This window comes from Sarcophilus harrisii, chromosome 1 (genome assembly GCF_902635505.1).
Source record: "Sarcophilus harrisii chromosome 1, mSarHar1.11, whole genome shotgun sequence".
Taxonomy (NCBI): domain Eukaryota; kingdom Metazoa; phylum Chordata; class Mammalia; order Dasyuromorphia; family Dasyuridae; genus Sarcophilus; species Sarcophilus harrisii.
Genome location: NC_045426.1, coordinates 243,339,729 through 243,358,566, shown reverse-complemented (window position 1 = coordinate 243,358,566; position 18,838 = coordinate 243,339,729). Strand labels below are relative to the sequence as shown.

Sequence of the window (18,838 nt, the reverse complement as noted above, 5' to 3'; positions counted from 1 at the left end):
TGCAACATATTGCAAATGAAGAACTACATAGGAAAAGTTTCAATAACTATATCAGGGAAATGTATGACCAGAAAAAATGAGCAAATTATAATCAGTGGACAATTTTACATGCTCCAGTGGTAGCTGAACAATGGAAAGAGATTTAACGAATACCTCCAACAATTCATAGGAAGCCAAATCACAAAAAGTATATAAGATAGATAGGCATTAAAGGATTCAGAATCTGCTTTATTCTAGGGAGTATCCACATGGATGAGATCACAAGTTCATAGAAGTATCAAATATAGATATATGTGACAAAATGATTCTAAAGTGCTTAAAAATAATTTGTTCTCTTTATTAGTTTAAACACTTCTCTAATAATCTTGTTAACATTAAGACTACTTAGCAATCTTTTCACTTACAGGCAATGAAAATAAAAACTAAGCAAACCTCTATAGATAAATGATAAATTTCAAATTAATAACATCTCACCATGAGAACTGACCACACAGAAATAAGTGTTTCATGATACATTTTTAAAAATTTATTTTATTTTAAAAATTTATTTAATTTACTTTATTTTTAGGTCTTTATTTTATTTGATCTTTAGATTTTATTTTTTGTCTATTGCTTCTTTCTCACATATATACGTATATATATATATATGCATACAAAAAAAACAAATTTCTGCATTGGCCTTTTTGGGGAAGGGTAAAAAGAAATTTACATGATAATTTGATCATATATTTAAAAGAATAGCAAATTGTACATAATAGATTTGTAGTTTCATGTGCAGTCATTTTAAAAAAAATAAATTCTACTACATTGTGGAAATGCTTGTTTTATTTCATAAATTAAAAAAAAAAAAACTTATGGCTCAATCTGCACTCTGAGTCCATCACCTCTCCTATGGAATTGGATTGATCACTGTGTTGATCAGAGTTCCTAAGTCTTTCAAAAATGTTTGTCTCTACAATATGTTGTTATATTCATAGTTTCCACTCACTTCACTTAGCATTAATTCATACAAATCTTCCTATGCTTCTCTCTTATTATTTTTTAAAGCATGGGCAGGTGGGTGGTACAGTGGATGGAGAACAGCCCTGGAGTCAGAAAGATTTGAAGTCTAGTCCAGTGGCAGACAGTCACTAGTTGTGTAATTTGGGCAAGTCATTTAACTCCAATAGTCTCCAAGAAAAAAAAAAGGGGGGGGGGTGGTCAAAAAAGTATTCCATCACATTCATATACCATAACTTGTTTAGTCATTTTTTTCAACTGATGGGTACACTTTCAGTTTCCAACACAAAAAGGGCTACTTTGATCTCTTTGGGATATAAACTTAATACTAATTTTGTCAAAATTCCCCAAATAACACATTAATGTACAATTTCCCTATAGCCTATCCAACTTTCATCATTTTCCCTTTTTGTTAACTCTGATGGGTATGAATTATTGCAATCTGCATTTTTCCTAATTAGCAATTTAAATTGGTAATTTAGAGCATTTTTTTCACTTGTCTACTGATCATTTAGAATTCTTCCTCTGAAGAATATGACTACCAAGTCATATCCTTTGATCATTTATTATTTGGAAAATGGCTCTTATTTCAATTTTGATTTTTTTTAACAGATCTTGGAAAGGAGACCTTTATTAGCAAATTAGGAAATTTGATGCAATGCAGATCCAACCCTACTCCTCTTTGCGTGTTTCTCTTCTAATTTTAGCTGAATTAGTTTTGCTTTTGCATAAACTTTTTAATTTTATATAATCAAAATTATCTATTTTTCCCTTCTGCAAATTTCTCCTTGTTTGGTCATGAATTCTTCGTCATATAGACATTTTCTTTCACAATCCTCTAATTTGTTTATGATGTTTCTAAAATTTGTTTATGTTTAAAATTTCTTTATATTTAAACCATGTGCTCATTTAAATGTGACAGCATGTGTTGTAAGATATTGATCTGTAATTAGTTTCAGTTGCACTTTTTTCCCAGTTTCCCCCAAAATTTTTGTCAAATACTGAGTTTATGCCCCAATAGCTCTGATCTTTAGGTAGCATGGTAGTCTTTTATAAAGTAGCTATTCTAAAGTTTAACCACCAATTTAGTTTTCCAAGTACATTAACTGAATGTTAATTGTTCCTGTTGAAATGGTATGTACCATTTAACCAATAACTTTACTAAAAAACTAACCAACAAAAATTCCATTCCAGTTCAAGAAATTTGGAAGATAAAAATCCATAGTACACAGAATAATAGAACATATGAAGATGAGAGAGGGCTAGAGAAAAAGCTATTATCAAGATGCTTCTAACAAGTCCTCAGAGAAATAATGCAAAGAATGAAAAGTGGCCCTTATGGAGCTTGTTCAAGGAACTAAAGTTAAAAACAAATCTATATAAGAAATGACAAAGAAGGATGGAGAATGCACCTCTGACCTTAGACTGGGAGTAAAAAAAATTGCACAGTCAATGAAAATGTTCAGGGAAAATATACAGACAGCAAAAGAACAATGAGTTAACAGTAGTCAGAAGGGACCACCAAGGGATACTATAAATTTTATAGCAGAAAAAAATATATAAGCAGGCAAGTCAGCTTGTAATATGAGAAAAATTCAGTTTTATTCTGAGAGCTAAGTCTTACATTCCTTTGAATGCTTGAAGATTATTATATTACTCCTCTTAGACCAAGCTTTGAAACTAAATCTAAACTTAGTTCTAGCACTGAATATACTTCTAAAAATGTTGAGGAAATCAAATGTTATCACTCTTGTTTGAAGAATCCCAAGGATTCTTAGGGAAATGAGAAAGAATTTGTTATTCCAAATATATTATTTTATATTATGTTACATTCCTATAATATATATGTATTATATATATTATGTTATATTCCTAAGTAAGGCAAAGAAGAATTTTGTAAATTCTCTAGGAATTTACAAAAGCTTTATCTCTAATTTTTTATCTCTAATTTTAAAGTGATTTTTAAAGAATATTTGGCATAGAAAACCAAGATATAGTTAAATTATATGAATTAAATTGTCAATAATAAAGTAGCACCAAAAATATTTAGGAAAGTATAGATAGAGTATATAATTCAGTAGAAGAGAATATAGGTTAGTGAAAATCAGCATTTGGGTAATTATAAAAAACTATGCTAGGTGGTGCAGCAGATAGAATTCTGAGCCTTGGAGTCAGGAAAATTCATGTTCCTGAACTGCAATATGGTTTCAGACCCTTACTAGCTGTGTGACCCTGGGCAAGTTATTTAACTTTGTTTGCCTTACTTTCTTCAATTGTAAAATGAACTGGAGAAGCAAATGAAAACCATTAAGTACTTTTCCTAAGAAAATCCAAAATGGGGATACAAAGAGTCAGACAGGACAAACGATTGAACAACCAACAAAATTATGCATATAACCCCCAATTTCAAACTAGTGCTTAACCAAAAAAATGTGTATCCAAACATTAATCAAATAATAGCATCCAACTTCTTTGAACACTTCCAATTTATCCATTTTTTAAAATCAACCAAACTCCCTGAAAAGGCAATTTGTATTAGGTAGTTCTACTTATTTTCCTCTCATACCATAAACCCTATGCACTCTGGCTTCCAATTTCATCACTCAAATGAAATTGCTTTCTCTGAAGTTATCAATGATCTCTTAATTACCAAATCTTAGGACTTCTTCTCAATTCTCATTATTCTTTCACTTATGTGCAGCATTTGACATTATTGACCATCTTCTCTTACTTGATACTTTCCACTCTGGGTCATCAAGCCACTGCTATTTTGGTTTCTCCTTGTCTGGTCCTTCTTAATGTCTGTTGCCTGATCCTCATTCATATTAAGACCTCTAACTGTAGATTCATGCCAAAGTTCTATCCTGGCCCTTCTATTCTTTTCTTTTTTGTTATTCCCAAATTTCCTTTTAAAAAATTATTAAGTTGATCAACAAATATAAATATCTCTATACATGAAACTATTATATACATTTTTTCTTAATTATGGGTTAAAATAATATAGTATCAATCCTACCATAATTGTGTATATTTTACTATTTTAAAATTATTTCATTGATAGTTCTTTTTTCTTGACCTCTAGTACTCTTCCCTCTTACTCTCAGAACTATCTTACCCTCAAATAAAAGTCTATTCTTGTAAAATATAATATAGTCAAGCAAAGCAAATTTATACATACACTGTCAATAAATGCATGTCTCATTTTGCATCTTGGTCTATCACTTCCTAAAAGAGATGGGAAATGTGTTTTTCTTTATGATATTATTGTATAAACTGTACGTCTCACTTCTCTCTGGATCATCTCATACAAGTCTTCTAAGATTTCTCTAATCCCATCCCTTTCATATTTTCTTTCTTTTTGGAATTCTTTTATTTTCAGTTTCAAATTCCCCATTTCCCAAACCCACTGTTCTATCCAAGAAATGATACCCATTAAATGAAATTTTCTTTGGGAAAGAAATCTTTAGGAGGAAGATTTAAATGTGGATCCAGACTCCAAGATCAATGTTCTATCTACTGTACCAGCTAGATCCTCCTTTTATACAAACTTTATCTATTTTCTAATGCAACAATAATACTGGCATTTACAGTAACTTACTCAGCTATTTCCCCAGTGATGGGTACTTCCTTTGTTTCCATTTTGTGCTGCTATGTTTGTACATTATGGTTCTTTTCCTCCGTCTTTGAAGTGCTGGGGATATTGTCTTAGTGATACAGGGTCAAAGGATATGCATAGTTTAGTGACTTTGGTTGGAGGTTTATTTTAGGTATAGTTTCACATTACTTTCAAAAAAGTTTTCCAAATTGCCTTCAGAAAATTGCAACAATTCACAGCTTCACCAAAAGTATACTAGCATGACTGTTTTCTTATAACTTCAAAAATTGTTCTTTTCCTTTTTAAATTTTCAATCCTTTACTTAAGGAATCTGTTGCAAAGATTTTTTCCACCAGTTCATTATTTTTCCCTTAAAATTATAATCTATAAAACTTGTTTGTATAAAACCTTATAAACCTTTTGTAATAAAAAATGTCATTTTCTCTTTTATGGTGATTTCTATCCTTTGTTGTTCATTAACTTTTTCTCTTTCTCTCTCGTTATGAAAGGTATCTCCTCTTCTCCAAATTTTGCATGACATGATCTTTTAAATCTAAGCACTTTTATCCATTTGGAGTTTGTCTTTCAAATAGGAAGTCCCTGCCCTAAAAGACAGAGATGGTATCCTTAGGTTTAACAAGTACTAAGTACTATACTATTATGTTCAAATTACTCTGGGTTTCGTGTCCCTGATCTGCTCTACTGATCAATGTTTTTAACCAGTATCAAACAGTTTTGATGTTAATTACAGATGCTTTACAATGAAGTTTTGAGAACTGGCGCTTCCTCCCCTTTATTCCTCTATGTTTTCACTATTTTCCTTAAGATTCTTTTTCCTCCAAATGAATATTGCTATTATTTTTACTTTTTTCTATAAAACAAACTCTTAAATGCTATGAATTTTTTTCTATTAGTATAATTAATTTTTATCTTAATTATTAACTTAATAATAATAATATTTATATTATATTAGTTATTTATTCCTTAAATTAATTTAACTTTATGGATCAATTCAATAATTATTTTTTCCCCATTTTATTTCTACTTGAATTTTCAGAGTTTCTATTTGGGGCTTTTCACTTTTAAAAACTGTAGATCTAATTCAACTATCCATTCTTGATATTTGTTAATTAAAGAGTCACTAAGTTTGGCTGCCACACTAAATGGTTGATTCATATAAAGTTTATAATCCACCAAACATCCCTTCCTTCTTCCCAGGTCATTTTTAGAACAACAACTGTTTAGCCATTCCTCTTATCTTACATTTTTATTGATTTTATTAGTAGATGATTTTTGCAACCTACATGGAATTTCATCTTATTATCATCAGTGTAATAATGCTGTAGCCTTTTAGAGGCAATATAAACCTTTCAGTTGCCAAGATCACATCTAAAACCCTGACTCTACATACTTCTTCACCACATTTAGCAAATAAGTTGTCAAATTTTGTGTGTATGTATGTGTGTGTGTGTGTGCATATGTTTGTTTCTGTCTGTCTCTGTCTTGTGTCTGTGTAGAGTTGATGTAGACAAGTCATGGTTTCCTTTAAGGATCTACTTATATTTACTGGGAAGTTACTCATGTCTTGGGGCTTCTGTCTCCTTTATTGTTCTCAGTATTTTCTTCTTTTTGCTTTTATCTCTGTTCATAGTTTCCAGATTAGAACTTGATGCTTTGGATTTCTTTTTGGGAAGTGACTGATAAATTCTATTTTTAGTTTGCCTTCTATTTCTAACTGATCTAGGTAATTATCTTTCATGATTTTTTTGAAATATTAACATACAGAATTTTTGTTATGGTTTTCAAAGTACAAAGATTCATAGATTTTTTTCCGACCTGTTTCTCAAGTCAACTGATTTTTATAGCAAATATCTTACAAGTTGGTCTAATTTTTCAGTTTGTTAACTTTGTTCTAATTTTTTTTTGGGGGGGGGGGGGAGATTTGCTCCATTTCATCTTTCTAAGAGTCTGTTACTTTGGTAAAGTTTCTGAATATTCTAAACTATTTATTCTCCTTTCAAATTTTTCCTGACAAGCTGTGATTTCAATGCTCAAATTTGTTCAGGAGATACTCTCTTCTCTTGGGTTTTTCCTTTTGGGTTCTTCATAGCCCATACTACTTTTGTTGTGATTGATGTTTTCTTCTGATTGCTTATATCTGCTGGCTTAGTTTCTATATTAGGATTCTGTGCTCAGTTTAATTAGGCTCTGCTATCTCTTTTCTTGTACTCTCAGCTGGTACAGACAGGAACAGAAGTTTTACACTCTCTAATATGGATGCTACTATTATTGTTGTTCTGAATGGAGAGGGTGGAGCCAAATTTTGCCCTTGGCTACTACTTTTGCCATTATTCCTAACTTTTGCTTCCTTTTCTGGTGGCCCAGTGTGGGTATGGAGCTAGGCAGATCATGAAAGGCTTTGAATCCCAAGTTGAGAATTTAATATTTCACTTTGAAGATAATAGGGACCCACTGGAGTCAGCAGGTAGGGGATAAGGAATTTAGGGAAGGCTGAGAAAATACATGATCAGATACTATCCCCTTACCAGCTCTCAGCATTCCAGGGATACTGGCTTGCTAATACTTGCACATTTTCACTTAGTGGCTCCCATTACTGGAATTTTTTTCCTCCTCATCACCACCTCCTTAATGGCTCCCTTCAAGTTCAATTCAATCACTTGAGAACTTTGCTGGTCTCACCAGAAATCAGTGTTTTCTCCATAAGGTTCTTTTGTATGTATTTTATAAAAAAAAATATTTATATCCTATATGTATGCATGTTGGCTCCAACACTAGAATGTAAACTTAAGGATAATGCCTCTTGCTTTTGATTTTATATCCCCTTAGCTCCTAGCACAGTGCCTGGTACAAAATGATTAATAAATATATCTTGACTGATGATCAAAAGTATTTGTAAAATACTGTAAACTCCTTCTTATAATAAAGTTATCATCACATATGAGAGAAGAAACAAAGATAAAAGAGAAGAAAAAATAAAAGTGGAGAGATGGCACACGGACACAAATAGATCATGAACAGTAGTAGTACTGGTTAGAGATTAGAAAGGAAAGAATGGAATAACAGCAGTGCTAGTCACTATAGATTGGGAATGCATACAGGATAATGAGAAAGAGATATAATAAAAAAGAAAACCAGTATTTGTTGGGTAATACTATTTTTGCATGAAATTCAATATAAATGCTCAATAGTGTGGTTTTCATGGAACCAAGACAGATGTGAGAAATATTTTAGAGATATATGTAACAAGATTTGCCAACATCCTCTCCTATCCCCCTCCCCCAATAGGTAAAGGTACTCTTTGTTTTTATATTTTACTATAGATACTTTTCATTTATAAAATGTATTTTTAAGTGGAATATTTAAAAGGTTACCTATACATTTTTTCTTAGTCTAAAAGCTTTTTGATCGTTCTACTGCATTTGATACTGTTGGACCATCTGAATACTCCTTCTTTGTTTGGTCTTTCTTGACTTTACTCTTTCCAGGTTTGCTTCCCACCTGTCTTATCCACTCCTTTCTCAAGTTCTTTTATTAGATCAACATTTATGTCATGTTCCATAATTGTATCTCCTGAGATTCTATCCTAGACTCTCATCTCTTTTTCCTTCTAATTCTCTTTTGGTGAATTTCATCAGCTCCCCTTTCATTTCAATGTGAATGATTAACAAATCTATCTATCTATCTATCTATCTACAACTTCAGTTGTTCCCCCGAACTTCAGTGTTATAACACCATTTATTTGCCTATTGGTCATTTCAAATTAGATGTCATGAAGACATCCTAAACTCTATATATCCAAAATTGAACTCATTATCTTTCCTTCTAAACAGATCTCCCTTTCAAATTTCTCCAAATCTGTCAAAAGGTATCACTATCCTTCAGTCTCTCAGGTTTATCACCTTAATATCATCTTAGTTTCCTCACTTTCCTTCATCCCATAAATCCAGTTGTCAAATTTTCTCATTTCTCCCAAGTATTTCTTACATTTTAGTCCTCTCCACTCATATTCATCTTTTTTTTAGGCCCTCATCACCTCTTAGCCTAATTCCTAATTGTACTTCCTGCCTTAAGTCTCCACTTCAGGCTACCTTATATCATGTTAACAAAGTAATTTTTCTCAAGTGCAAATCATTTGATTTGAAACTCCCATCTTCTGTCCTTTTCACACTCAATCTTATATTATTCTTAGTTTATTAACTATAACCATTTTTGGGACCCTAACTCCTACGTGATAGGCACTTCAGAAATGTTAACTGAATGGAATTAATAGTTCCAGTAATCAGGTTATACCTGAGATATTGTGACTGATTCTGACTACATCTTAAAATAAAACATGACAAAAATGTTATCATCAAGGGAATGAAACGGCCCTCATAAAATTTCCTAAGAACAATGATGAATTAGAAATGTTTAACCTGAAGAAAATAAGACTAAGGAGAAGAGATAACACAGTTGTTTTCAGATATTTATAGGGCTTTTATTTAAGGAGGCTTGTTTTTTATTTGTTTGTTTTTGTCTTTTTGGTTCATGAAGAATCTGAACCAGTGGATGGAGGTCACAGGACAGTGTGTATAAGCTGTATCTTTTATAATCACTGCAGGTATTCAAGGAGAGACTAAATGATTGTCAGGTGTTGCTGCATGGAAAATTCTTATATTGGAGGGGATATTTCTCCAAAAGAATTTTTCCCCCATTTTGCCCCCTTTTTAAACTGGAGATTGCTTCAACTGAGTTACTGGCAACAGCACATACACAAAAGGTAAACTATCAGGAAGGACACATTTATGAAATTAAAAAGTGCTTCTGAAGGGGCAGCTAGATAGTGCAGTAGATAGAGCACCAGGGAGGACCTGAGTTCAAATATGACCACAGACACTTAACATCTTCTAGCTGTGTAACCCCTGGCAAGACACTTAACCCCAACTGCCTCAGGGGGAAAAAAAGTGCTTCTGAATCAGTGCAATTTTATATTGCTTTTGTCTCCTCTGGGCCTATAAATCTATTTTGTCCCTTCCCCTGCAAATGCATATATATGGTAGGAGACTGGATTTGGCAACTCCTAATGTGCCTTGCAACTCTAAAATTTTATGATTACTATCATTTTCAGTATAATTTGTTCAAATTTATGGTAAATATGAGGTAAAAATAAACTAGTAAGAGTTAAATTTAAGGAAAAATAAAACAAGGGCACTATGACTACTAGTCTTTTTTTTGTGTCACATGACTGACTAAAAGAAAATGACTTTTTGAAATCTTTAAAAACAACTGATTATAATCTGATATTTGATAGATGAAAATTCATGTAAAATTCTGACATTTCCTTTAAAATAAAAAAAATTAAAGGTAAAATTAGAAAAGAATACACACACACACACACACATATATATATATATAAAACATCATTTTCTTTTCAAAATTTTTGTTATGACTTGAGCGTATAGGAATAAATGTACTTTTTCTTAAAATAGTCAGGAGCATATATTTAAAACCATCAGTTAAGCATCATATGCAATAGGGAAAAACTGGAACCTTTCTCAGTAAGATCTGGAGTGAAGCAAGGTTGCCCACTATCACCATTATTATTCAATGTTGTATTAGAAACACTAGCCTCGGCAATAAGAGTCGAGAAAGAGATTAAAGGAATCAGAGTAGGCAATGAGGAAACCAAACTATCACTCTTTGCAGATGATATGATGGTATACTTAGAAAACCACAGAGATTCTACTAAAAAGCTATTAGAAACAAAATTTTTGTTATGGAAACCAAAAATAACAAAAACTAGAGTTGAATTTTCAAAAGCTTATTTCCCCCCCTTTTTTGATAACTAAAACTTGTCATTTCTCCAGGTTACAACATGAAAATTGGCATTCAATAGGATGATTCATCCTGCATTTAATTTTTGCAAACAGAATATAACAGGATCAAGTAGTAAATGGGGCCCTTTTATAACACAGCACCCCAATAAAATGATTTCATTCTACTAGGTGATAACTTTTCTTGTTTGGTCTCACTGGTATTTTCTTATGAGGGGTTCTGGGTCAGAGTGAACTCTAGAGGACTGATCTGACATTCCCTTTGAAACTAATTACATTAAATAGCAGGTGCTCAGTTATAGTAAAGAGCAGGTGAATGCTGAATGTACAGGGAATTCAGTGCACTTGGGGTTAATGTACTCATTTTTTAGCAGCTTTCTTAAAAGCAGATAGTCGCAATTCTCCTCTAACTTTGCTAGTATGATAAAATGATTACTTGACAAACAGAAATAAATTATAAACTATAACAAAGTATTCTATTTCTTTGCAAGACCAGTTCTAAGTGAATAATTTGAAATATCTGAAGTACTATATAAGTTATTGGTTAATCATGTTTTGAGGAAAAAATACTGCATATAGAATGTAATTTTCAACAGACTCCTAAGTTGTTGATCAGAAGTTTTGTGTGTGCAACTCTCCATCAAAACAATTATCAGTAAATCCAGTTCTTACTGACTAATACTTTCTACCCTAATTCAAGTGCTGTCTAAAATAGGGATGACTTAGGAAACAATTTAATGCTGAAACTCTAGGGATTCAGTGAATCCCAATAATTTGTCAAGGGCCTTTTTATTATTACTTAGACTATTAAGTAGTCTGTATATGAAAGCAAACTCGATAAAAGCATCTTCTAAAAATTTCTCTCTTAAGGAACTAGGAAAGGAAAATAGAATACTTAAAAACCATTCTTTAACTTCTTTAATTTTTACATTTAAAATGTGCCCAAACAAAACTAGAAATTAAAGAAAACTATAACTCTTTGCATTAATCTGACTGAAGTCAATGACTAAAAATATTTGGCTTCCAATAAAAATGTCATTGTTTAAATTTTACATGATATTACAGAATACATTAAAATGATAATAATTTAAAATATAATCCAAATAGTATCTATCTTCCAGTACCCAATTATCTCATGAATGAATAATGATTACTTTTGCTAGAAGAAAATATGAAAATGAAATTAAGTAACGATGTTTTGAAAAAATGGAAGGTTGTAAAGATAAAAGGATGATCAAAATTCAACCTAATTTATGGCACATACAATTTGTAATAAAAAATTACCTGGCCCATTATTTACTGAAGAAGTAAATAGGAAATAAATGTATTATAAGCACTGGGCTTCATATTTGTAACTACTGAATATCCATTCAATGCTACTTCTTGAACATAGTGTGATTCCCTTTTCTGAGTCTGGAAATTAAGTTAGAATTACTGTTTTATAATAAAGCTATAACTTTGTGATCTATCTATATATATATTATATATATATATATATATATATGCGTGTAGGTATACATGGATATATACACATATACAATTATGACTTTTGGAAACTTTTTTTGTAGAAGCAGCTCAATAAATAGGAAAGTTCACTCGGGTTTATTTTTTTTTGTGTATGTCCTTAAAAATTGAAGTTCAGATTTATTTAAATTTAGTTTACCTCTGGCAAATTTCATTTTCAAATTTACTGCTCTCTTTTTAAATACTTGCTTTGCTGAAATATCTCACATTCATCATTAACGGTTTATTCATAGACAATATAAGTCAAAACATTCAGTCCAAAGTACAGCATAAGTCAACTGTCATTTTGGACCCTGTTAATTTCCGCAAGTGATAATAATAATTTTTAATCTCTAGGATTTTGTTAAACACATTAAAGAATTGTAAAAGTCTCAAAAGTTTCTTATTTGTTTTGCACATTAGATGGAATTATTTAGGTGCTAAAAAATTTGCCCAAAAAAAGTTGTTTCAAATTTTCAACACTGAAAGGTGAGCTCTAGTAGAATTGGTAAAAATGTCACAATTCTTCCACTATTTGTGAAAATAAGTATTAATCTAACAGCAGTTTATCTTCAAAAATTAATTTGTATATCAACAAAATGATTAGACTCTAAACAAAATGAAAGTTAAATTATGATCTCCCTACCTTTTTTTCTCTCTCTATTCTGTCCAATCCCATCATCCATCTTTTTCCCCCCTTAAATGTTTGATAATACTGGTAATGAGTAAGATTATCTCTCTAAATTTTAACATAAATTACAAGATGAAAGGCTATCCATTCAAAAGAATTAGGAGCAATGAGAGACCAAACAGACTGATGTATAAGAAAAGAAAGACTATTATTAATTTTTTAAAATAAGCATGTAATAAAATCTGCTAAAACTAGATGATAATGAGGGCTCTTGATTTTTCATTTCTCAATATAACTGACAGAAACTGAGATATGATTATCTACTAGTATCTTTTCAGTATTTAGAAAACCATGATTTGGCAGAAAGACTATTAAATGAAATTAAGAAATACTATGCTGTGCTCAGAAAATGAAGGAGAACTAAATTTCTTAAGGAAAAATAATAAGCATGCTGTTTAATGTATGCACATATGAAAATCAAGATAGATATATTTGGTAGTACATTCTTAATTTTGAATAAAGAAGGAAATTTTCCTGAATTAATAAAAGGTCTCAATTGTATATTTTAAAGAAATATTTTACTACTTTCAAAAACACCTCACATTTTTGTAATACTTTAAGATTTGCAAAGTATTTTTACATCTAGTCATTTTTATCTAGCAAAGTAATGACAAAGAGAAAAAATATATTTAGATGTAATATTATTTGTCTAATTCAATATTTATTAAGTGTTTTCTGTGTGCTTTCATTAACCTAGGCCTAGGGAATCAGACATGGGGATTCCCAAGTAAAGTGAATGTTGCTAAAGTAGTTTCATAGGTATTAGAAAAAAAATTATTTTAGCTAGTTTAAAAGCTTTCCCTAGAATCTTACTTGAACCATTAACTTCCTCAGAATGCCTCATATGTCTTTTCATGTGAATGTTATATTATTCAAATACTTTAAAAATAAAAAAAAAGAAGATATGGGAAAGAAAGCTAAAGGACTAGGACTAAGGGGGACACAGATATAGATATGAATACCAGCACTATTTCTATGTTTGTGCTTCCATAAGAATTTCTTAATATTCCTTAATGAGACAGAGGCTCATAAATGTGAAACCATTAGCCCTCTCTCCCAAAATAAAGTGAAGAAAAGTGCCTCTCTCCTCAAAAATTATGAGAACTTATTAATTTAAAGACTGATTCAAGAAATATATTCAGAGACTTTTCTCCCTTGGAGTTAAGACAAGCATTAAACAAAATAAGGTTTACATTTGGCTATAAAGGAAACAACTTCATTCTTTTCTAGTCAGCCATTAGAGACACTTTTTTTGCCTTTTAATGTTGAAGGCAAGCAGTTTATTAAACACTTTGGTTATTTATTCATTTATTCAACATATATATGAGTACTATGGGTAATGCTTTTGTAGGTTTTACCTTTAGATCAATTTGTATATAAGGAAATTAAGAAAAAACCATTAAGCTCTTTGTGGTTAACTGTTACAAAAACCCATTCATTCAGTTAACAAATATTTAGTAAGTGCCTACTGTATATAAAGCACTTTACTAGAACCATGAGGAGAAACATAATTTAACTAAGACATAATCCCCTATCCTCATGGAATTTAGGATCTAGAAGGTTGATAAGACAAACACAGATAACTATAAAACACAAAATTATATAATAATTGCAATAAAAAGTTGAAAAACAAGAAGATATGTGACGTTTAAGAAAGAAAGACAATTACTGATTGGGATGATCAAGGAAGGCACTAAGTGAAGAGTGTACCTTATAAGCTAATCTTTAATGGGATTTTCAGGAATCCGTCTGGCCAAAAGGAGAAAGGAATAACAATGTTAAGTAAATGCAAAAAGAGGAAAGAAAACAGGATGAATTTAGAAGACAAAAGAGTTTATCTTGAAAGGTCTAGTAATATCAGATTGTGAAGAGCCTGGGATATAAATGAGTTTTAATTTTATCTAATAAGTAATACGGTGCTATTGGGAGATTTCTGTGTAGAGGAATGTCATGACCAGATCTGTGCATAAGAAAAATTGTCATGGTGGAAAGACAAGGTGTGAATCAGAGAAGGAGAAAGCACAAGATCTGTTAAGTACCACTGGGAGAGGATTATAATAGTCCAGGTGGAAGGAGAAACTTAATCTGGATCCTTCTGTTTCAACTAATGCTCTTCAAATTTAAGAGATTTCCCACCTTTATAAATTGTGCCACATGCCTAGAAGGCACAATTTCAGCTTCATTTAAGGTTCAATTTGAGTATCATTTTCTATGCAAAATTTTTATTGATTCCACAGTTGTTAGTGCTTTCTCTCTCTAAAAATTAATTTGTATTCACTTATTTGTGTACAACCTTTATCTTCTCAGTAGATGTAAGTCCTTTGAAAGCAAGAACTGTTTGCTTTTTGTCTTTATATCTCTAGCATTTTGCATCTAATAAATATTTGCTGAATTAAATTTATAGATATGAAATGGGACAGAGCTGGAAAGAATCACATTTTGATAGTAATCAAGTATATGAAATGAAAGAAAGGAAAAAATTCAAGAGGTAGCCAGGTGGCAAAGTAAACAGAATGCTGAACTTGAATTCAAATTCTTCCTCAAACAACAGCTAATATGTTTTGAGTAAGTCTCATAACTTCTACCTGCCTCAATTTCCTTATCTGTAAAATAGAAATAATAACAGCATCTGAAGTTATAAGCATCAATAAGATAATATTGTAAAGCATTTTTGTAAACCTTAAAGTATTTTGTAAACGATGGCTACTATCATATTATTGAACAAGGTAAATGTTGGTACTATAAACAGAAAGTATTATCAGGAGGAAGTATAGATTTAGGGAAGTGCTTAATCACAGACAAAATAGATCTTGTTATAGATATGAGCTAAAATCAAAATATTCTTCTGTATATTAAAATATTCTTTAAGTGGAGCCCTACTGCTATGGTATACCAGAGAATCACTATTTTTAAGCCTGAATGCTTTCTTCAAAAGTATGGACAAAGTTTATGTGTGAGTGTGTGTGATAATACATATATGTATTCATACATATTATCTCTTCTTGCTTGATATATACACATGTGTGAACATATGTGTATACATATACTGTGTATTTAACATAGTAATTCTATATAAGTAGAACATTGGGATTTTATATTCATAGTCTTAAGTAGTGCCATAGTGTAGTAGAAGAAGTGATAGGCTTGAAACATTATTAATTGCTTTAAAATCTTTCCTTTGATATCTACTACCATTGTGACTATAGGCTGGTCATATACCCTCCATTTTCTTTAGACAATTACCTAAGATATATATCAAATAAGTCATGGAAATGTCATAATATGAATATATATTGGTGCCTAGAAAAACACAGGTGCTTAATAAATGTTTGTTAAATTAAACTGAATTGGTGGCGTATTTCTTCTTAGGTATTGTAGATTTATAGTATGATGGCATTAATGAGACTATTCCCTCCAACATAGTGACTGCAACTTATCCATCATGATCCCTTTGTTTTTCATTTATATGTTTCTTTAATTAAATGCTTTATTCAGCTTTACCTTTGCAAATCCTTCCACATAATGTGTTTCCACACCCAGCATGTGCCTTTCCATTGTCCTCAGAATAATACTTATTTTTCAATTATTTGGTGACAGTAATGATCCATATGTTATAGTCCTACAAAGCCACTGGAAAAATTACTGTTAAAAAGATAGGCCTTTGTTTTTAGGGGGAAAGCTTATTATCAAAGGAGGTTCAAGACATAAAGTCTTACTTATGCTATATATCCTAAAATATTCATTGAAGCTTTTTTTTTTTGTAATGGAAAAAAAAAAAACCAAAACCTAAAAACTAAACAAAGTGGGCATCCACTAATTGGGGAATGGATAAATAAACTCTATTATAAGAATGTAATGGAATATTATTATGCCATAAGAAATGACAACTATAAGAAATCCAGAGAAGATTTAGAAGTCTTCTATAAAGTGATGGAAGAATAGTAAATAGAACTAGAAGAATAACATTGACAATGACTACAGCATGTAAATGCGAAGAACAATAAATCAAAACTGAACTCCATGTAATTATCACCAAGATTAACCTTGGGTAAGAGTTGAGAAAACCTACCTTTACGGAGAAGGAAGCATTATGGATGTGGAATATTCCCTATATTGCCAGACACCATTTGATGTGCTAAGTGACTTTGATAAACTATTTTTCCCCTTCTTTCTTTTAAAAAATCTTTTTTATAAGGGTTAGTTTGCTGGGGGTTGGGATGGAGAGACACAAAAACTTTTTATTCATTCAGAGCACTTATGTTTTGCCAGGGAACAATTCAGAAATCAACATAGTATAAAAGGTGGCAATAAAAATAAATTTTATTTAAAAGAATGACTCCAACATCAATAACGAGTCACTTCTATTAAGATATAATCAAAAAAGTCAAGGAAAAAGGAGAGAAAAGGATCTTTATGTACAAAAAAAATTTTTTACGTAGCTTTTTTAATACAGCAGCTAATATGGAAACCTGAGAAGAACAGCAAAGGGGGAGAGGAGTTTTCCTTCCCAGTAACAACTAAACAAATTGTGGTATAGGAATGTTAAAAAAAAAAAAAAAAAAAAAAAAAAAGCATAATTGTACCACAAGAAACAGGGAAATGAAATTGCCTGGTGCAAACCAAGATGGCAGAATAAAAGAATAAATTGACTGACCTCTCCCAACATTCCCCTCTAAACATCTTTAAAAAGGACTGAGTCAATTATGTTGGGTTGTTGTTAAAAAAAAAAAAAAAAAAAAAAAAGGATGGCTGGGAAGGAGGGATTCCTTGGGAGAAGGGGATAGGGAGAGGAATGATGGGGAAAACTATCTTACATGAAAGAGGTTTGCAAGAAAAAGGTGTTAAAATCCAAAGGGAAAATGTTGGGGCAGGAGTGGGCAATGCTTGAATCTCATTCTCACATAAATTGATTCAGAGGGGAAAAATACACATACACAGACACACCCACACTCATACTCAATTGAGTTCAGAAATCTATGTTACTCAACAGAAGAAGTAGGTGGGGAAGGAATAAGAGAAGGGGTGTACTATAAACACCCATAAAGGAAGGCAATGATCAGAAGCAAAACAGACCTTAGAGAAAAGAAAGGGGAAAAAAATGAGAAAGATAAACAGAAAAAAAATTAGGATGGAGGGAAATGCACAATTAACAAATATAATTGTGAATGCAAATAGGATGAGCTAACCCATAAAATAGAAGTAGGAAGCAGAATGGATTAGAAACCAGAATGCAACAACATATCATTTACAAGAAATATACTTGAAATAGAAAGATTCACACACAGTTAAACTGAGGGACTGAAGCAGAATCTATAATGCTTTAGCTGAAGTAAAAAAGGAAAGTGTAGCAATAATAATCTCAGAGAAAGCAAAACTAAAAGTAGAATTAATTAAAGGCAATAAGCAGGAAAATTACATCTTGCTAAAAAGCAGCATAGACAATGAAGTAAAATCAATTCTAAAAAACGTATTTGTTCAATGGCATAGCATCCAAATTCTTAAAGGAAATGTTAAATGACTTACTGGAGGAAACAGAAAAACTATACTAACAGGAGACCTCAACTTTCCCCTCTCAGACCTAGATAAATCTAATTATAAAATAAATAAAGGAAATTAATAGAATCTTAGAAAACTTGAATACCAATTATGATAAACCTCTGGAAAATACTGAATAAGAAAATAAAAGACACCTTTTTCTCAATTGTACATGGCATCTTCATAGAAACTGACAATTAGGACATTTAAACTTTACAATTAAATGCAGAAAAGCAGAAATTTTACATGTTCCCTAGTCAGATCACAATGCAATAAAAATCACATTCTATAAAGAGCTATGGAAGTACAGATTAAAAATTAATTGGCAACCAAATAATCTAATCCTAATAAACAAATAGGTCAAAGAATGTATCAGAAAAAATAATTTCATTAAAGAGAATGACAAGATTAATTTGAGAGGAAGGAAGGAAGGGAGGGAGGAAGAAAGGGAGGAAGCTAAATTACTAGAATCAAAAATAGGGTGAATGCACCACCAATGAAGATGAAATTATAGTAATTGTTAGAAATATTTTGCCAATTATATGCCAGTAAAATGGACGGTCTAAATAAAGTGGATGACATTTACAAATAACATAAATTGCCCAGATTGACAGAAATGGAATAGATAAATGATTCACTTTTAGAAATAGAAACTGAACAGCCATAAATTAACTCCCTAAG

The 18,838-nt window shown here is 31.2% G+C and overlaps 1 protein-coding gene across 7 annotated transcripts in view; it reads right to left on the bottom strand.

Annotated features, from left to right (window-relative positions):
• Positions 1-18,838, bottom strand: part of SNX24 (sorting nexin 24) — a 270,365-nt gene that overhangs the window by 59,566 nt on the left and 191,961 nt on the right. The window contains exon 1 of one of the 7 annotated variants that reach the window (XM_031939096.1): positions 3,731-4,912. The exons of the other annotated variants lie outside the window; for them this stretch is intronic. Within the exon in view, the coding sequence (XP_031794956.1) occupies positions 3,731-3,823 (93 nt within the window). The 5' untranslated portion in view covers positions 3,824-4,912. Of the gene's footprint in view, positions 1-3,730; positions 4,913-18,838 lie in introns of those variants that run through there. 7 annotated transcript variants of the gene reach the window in all.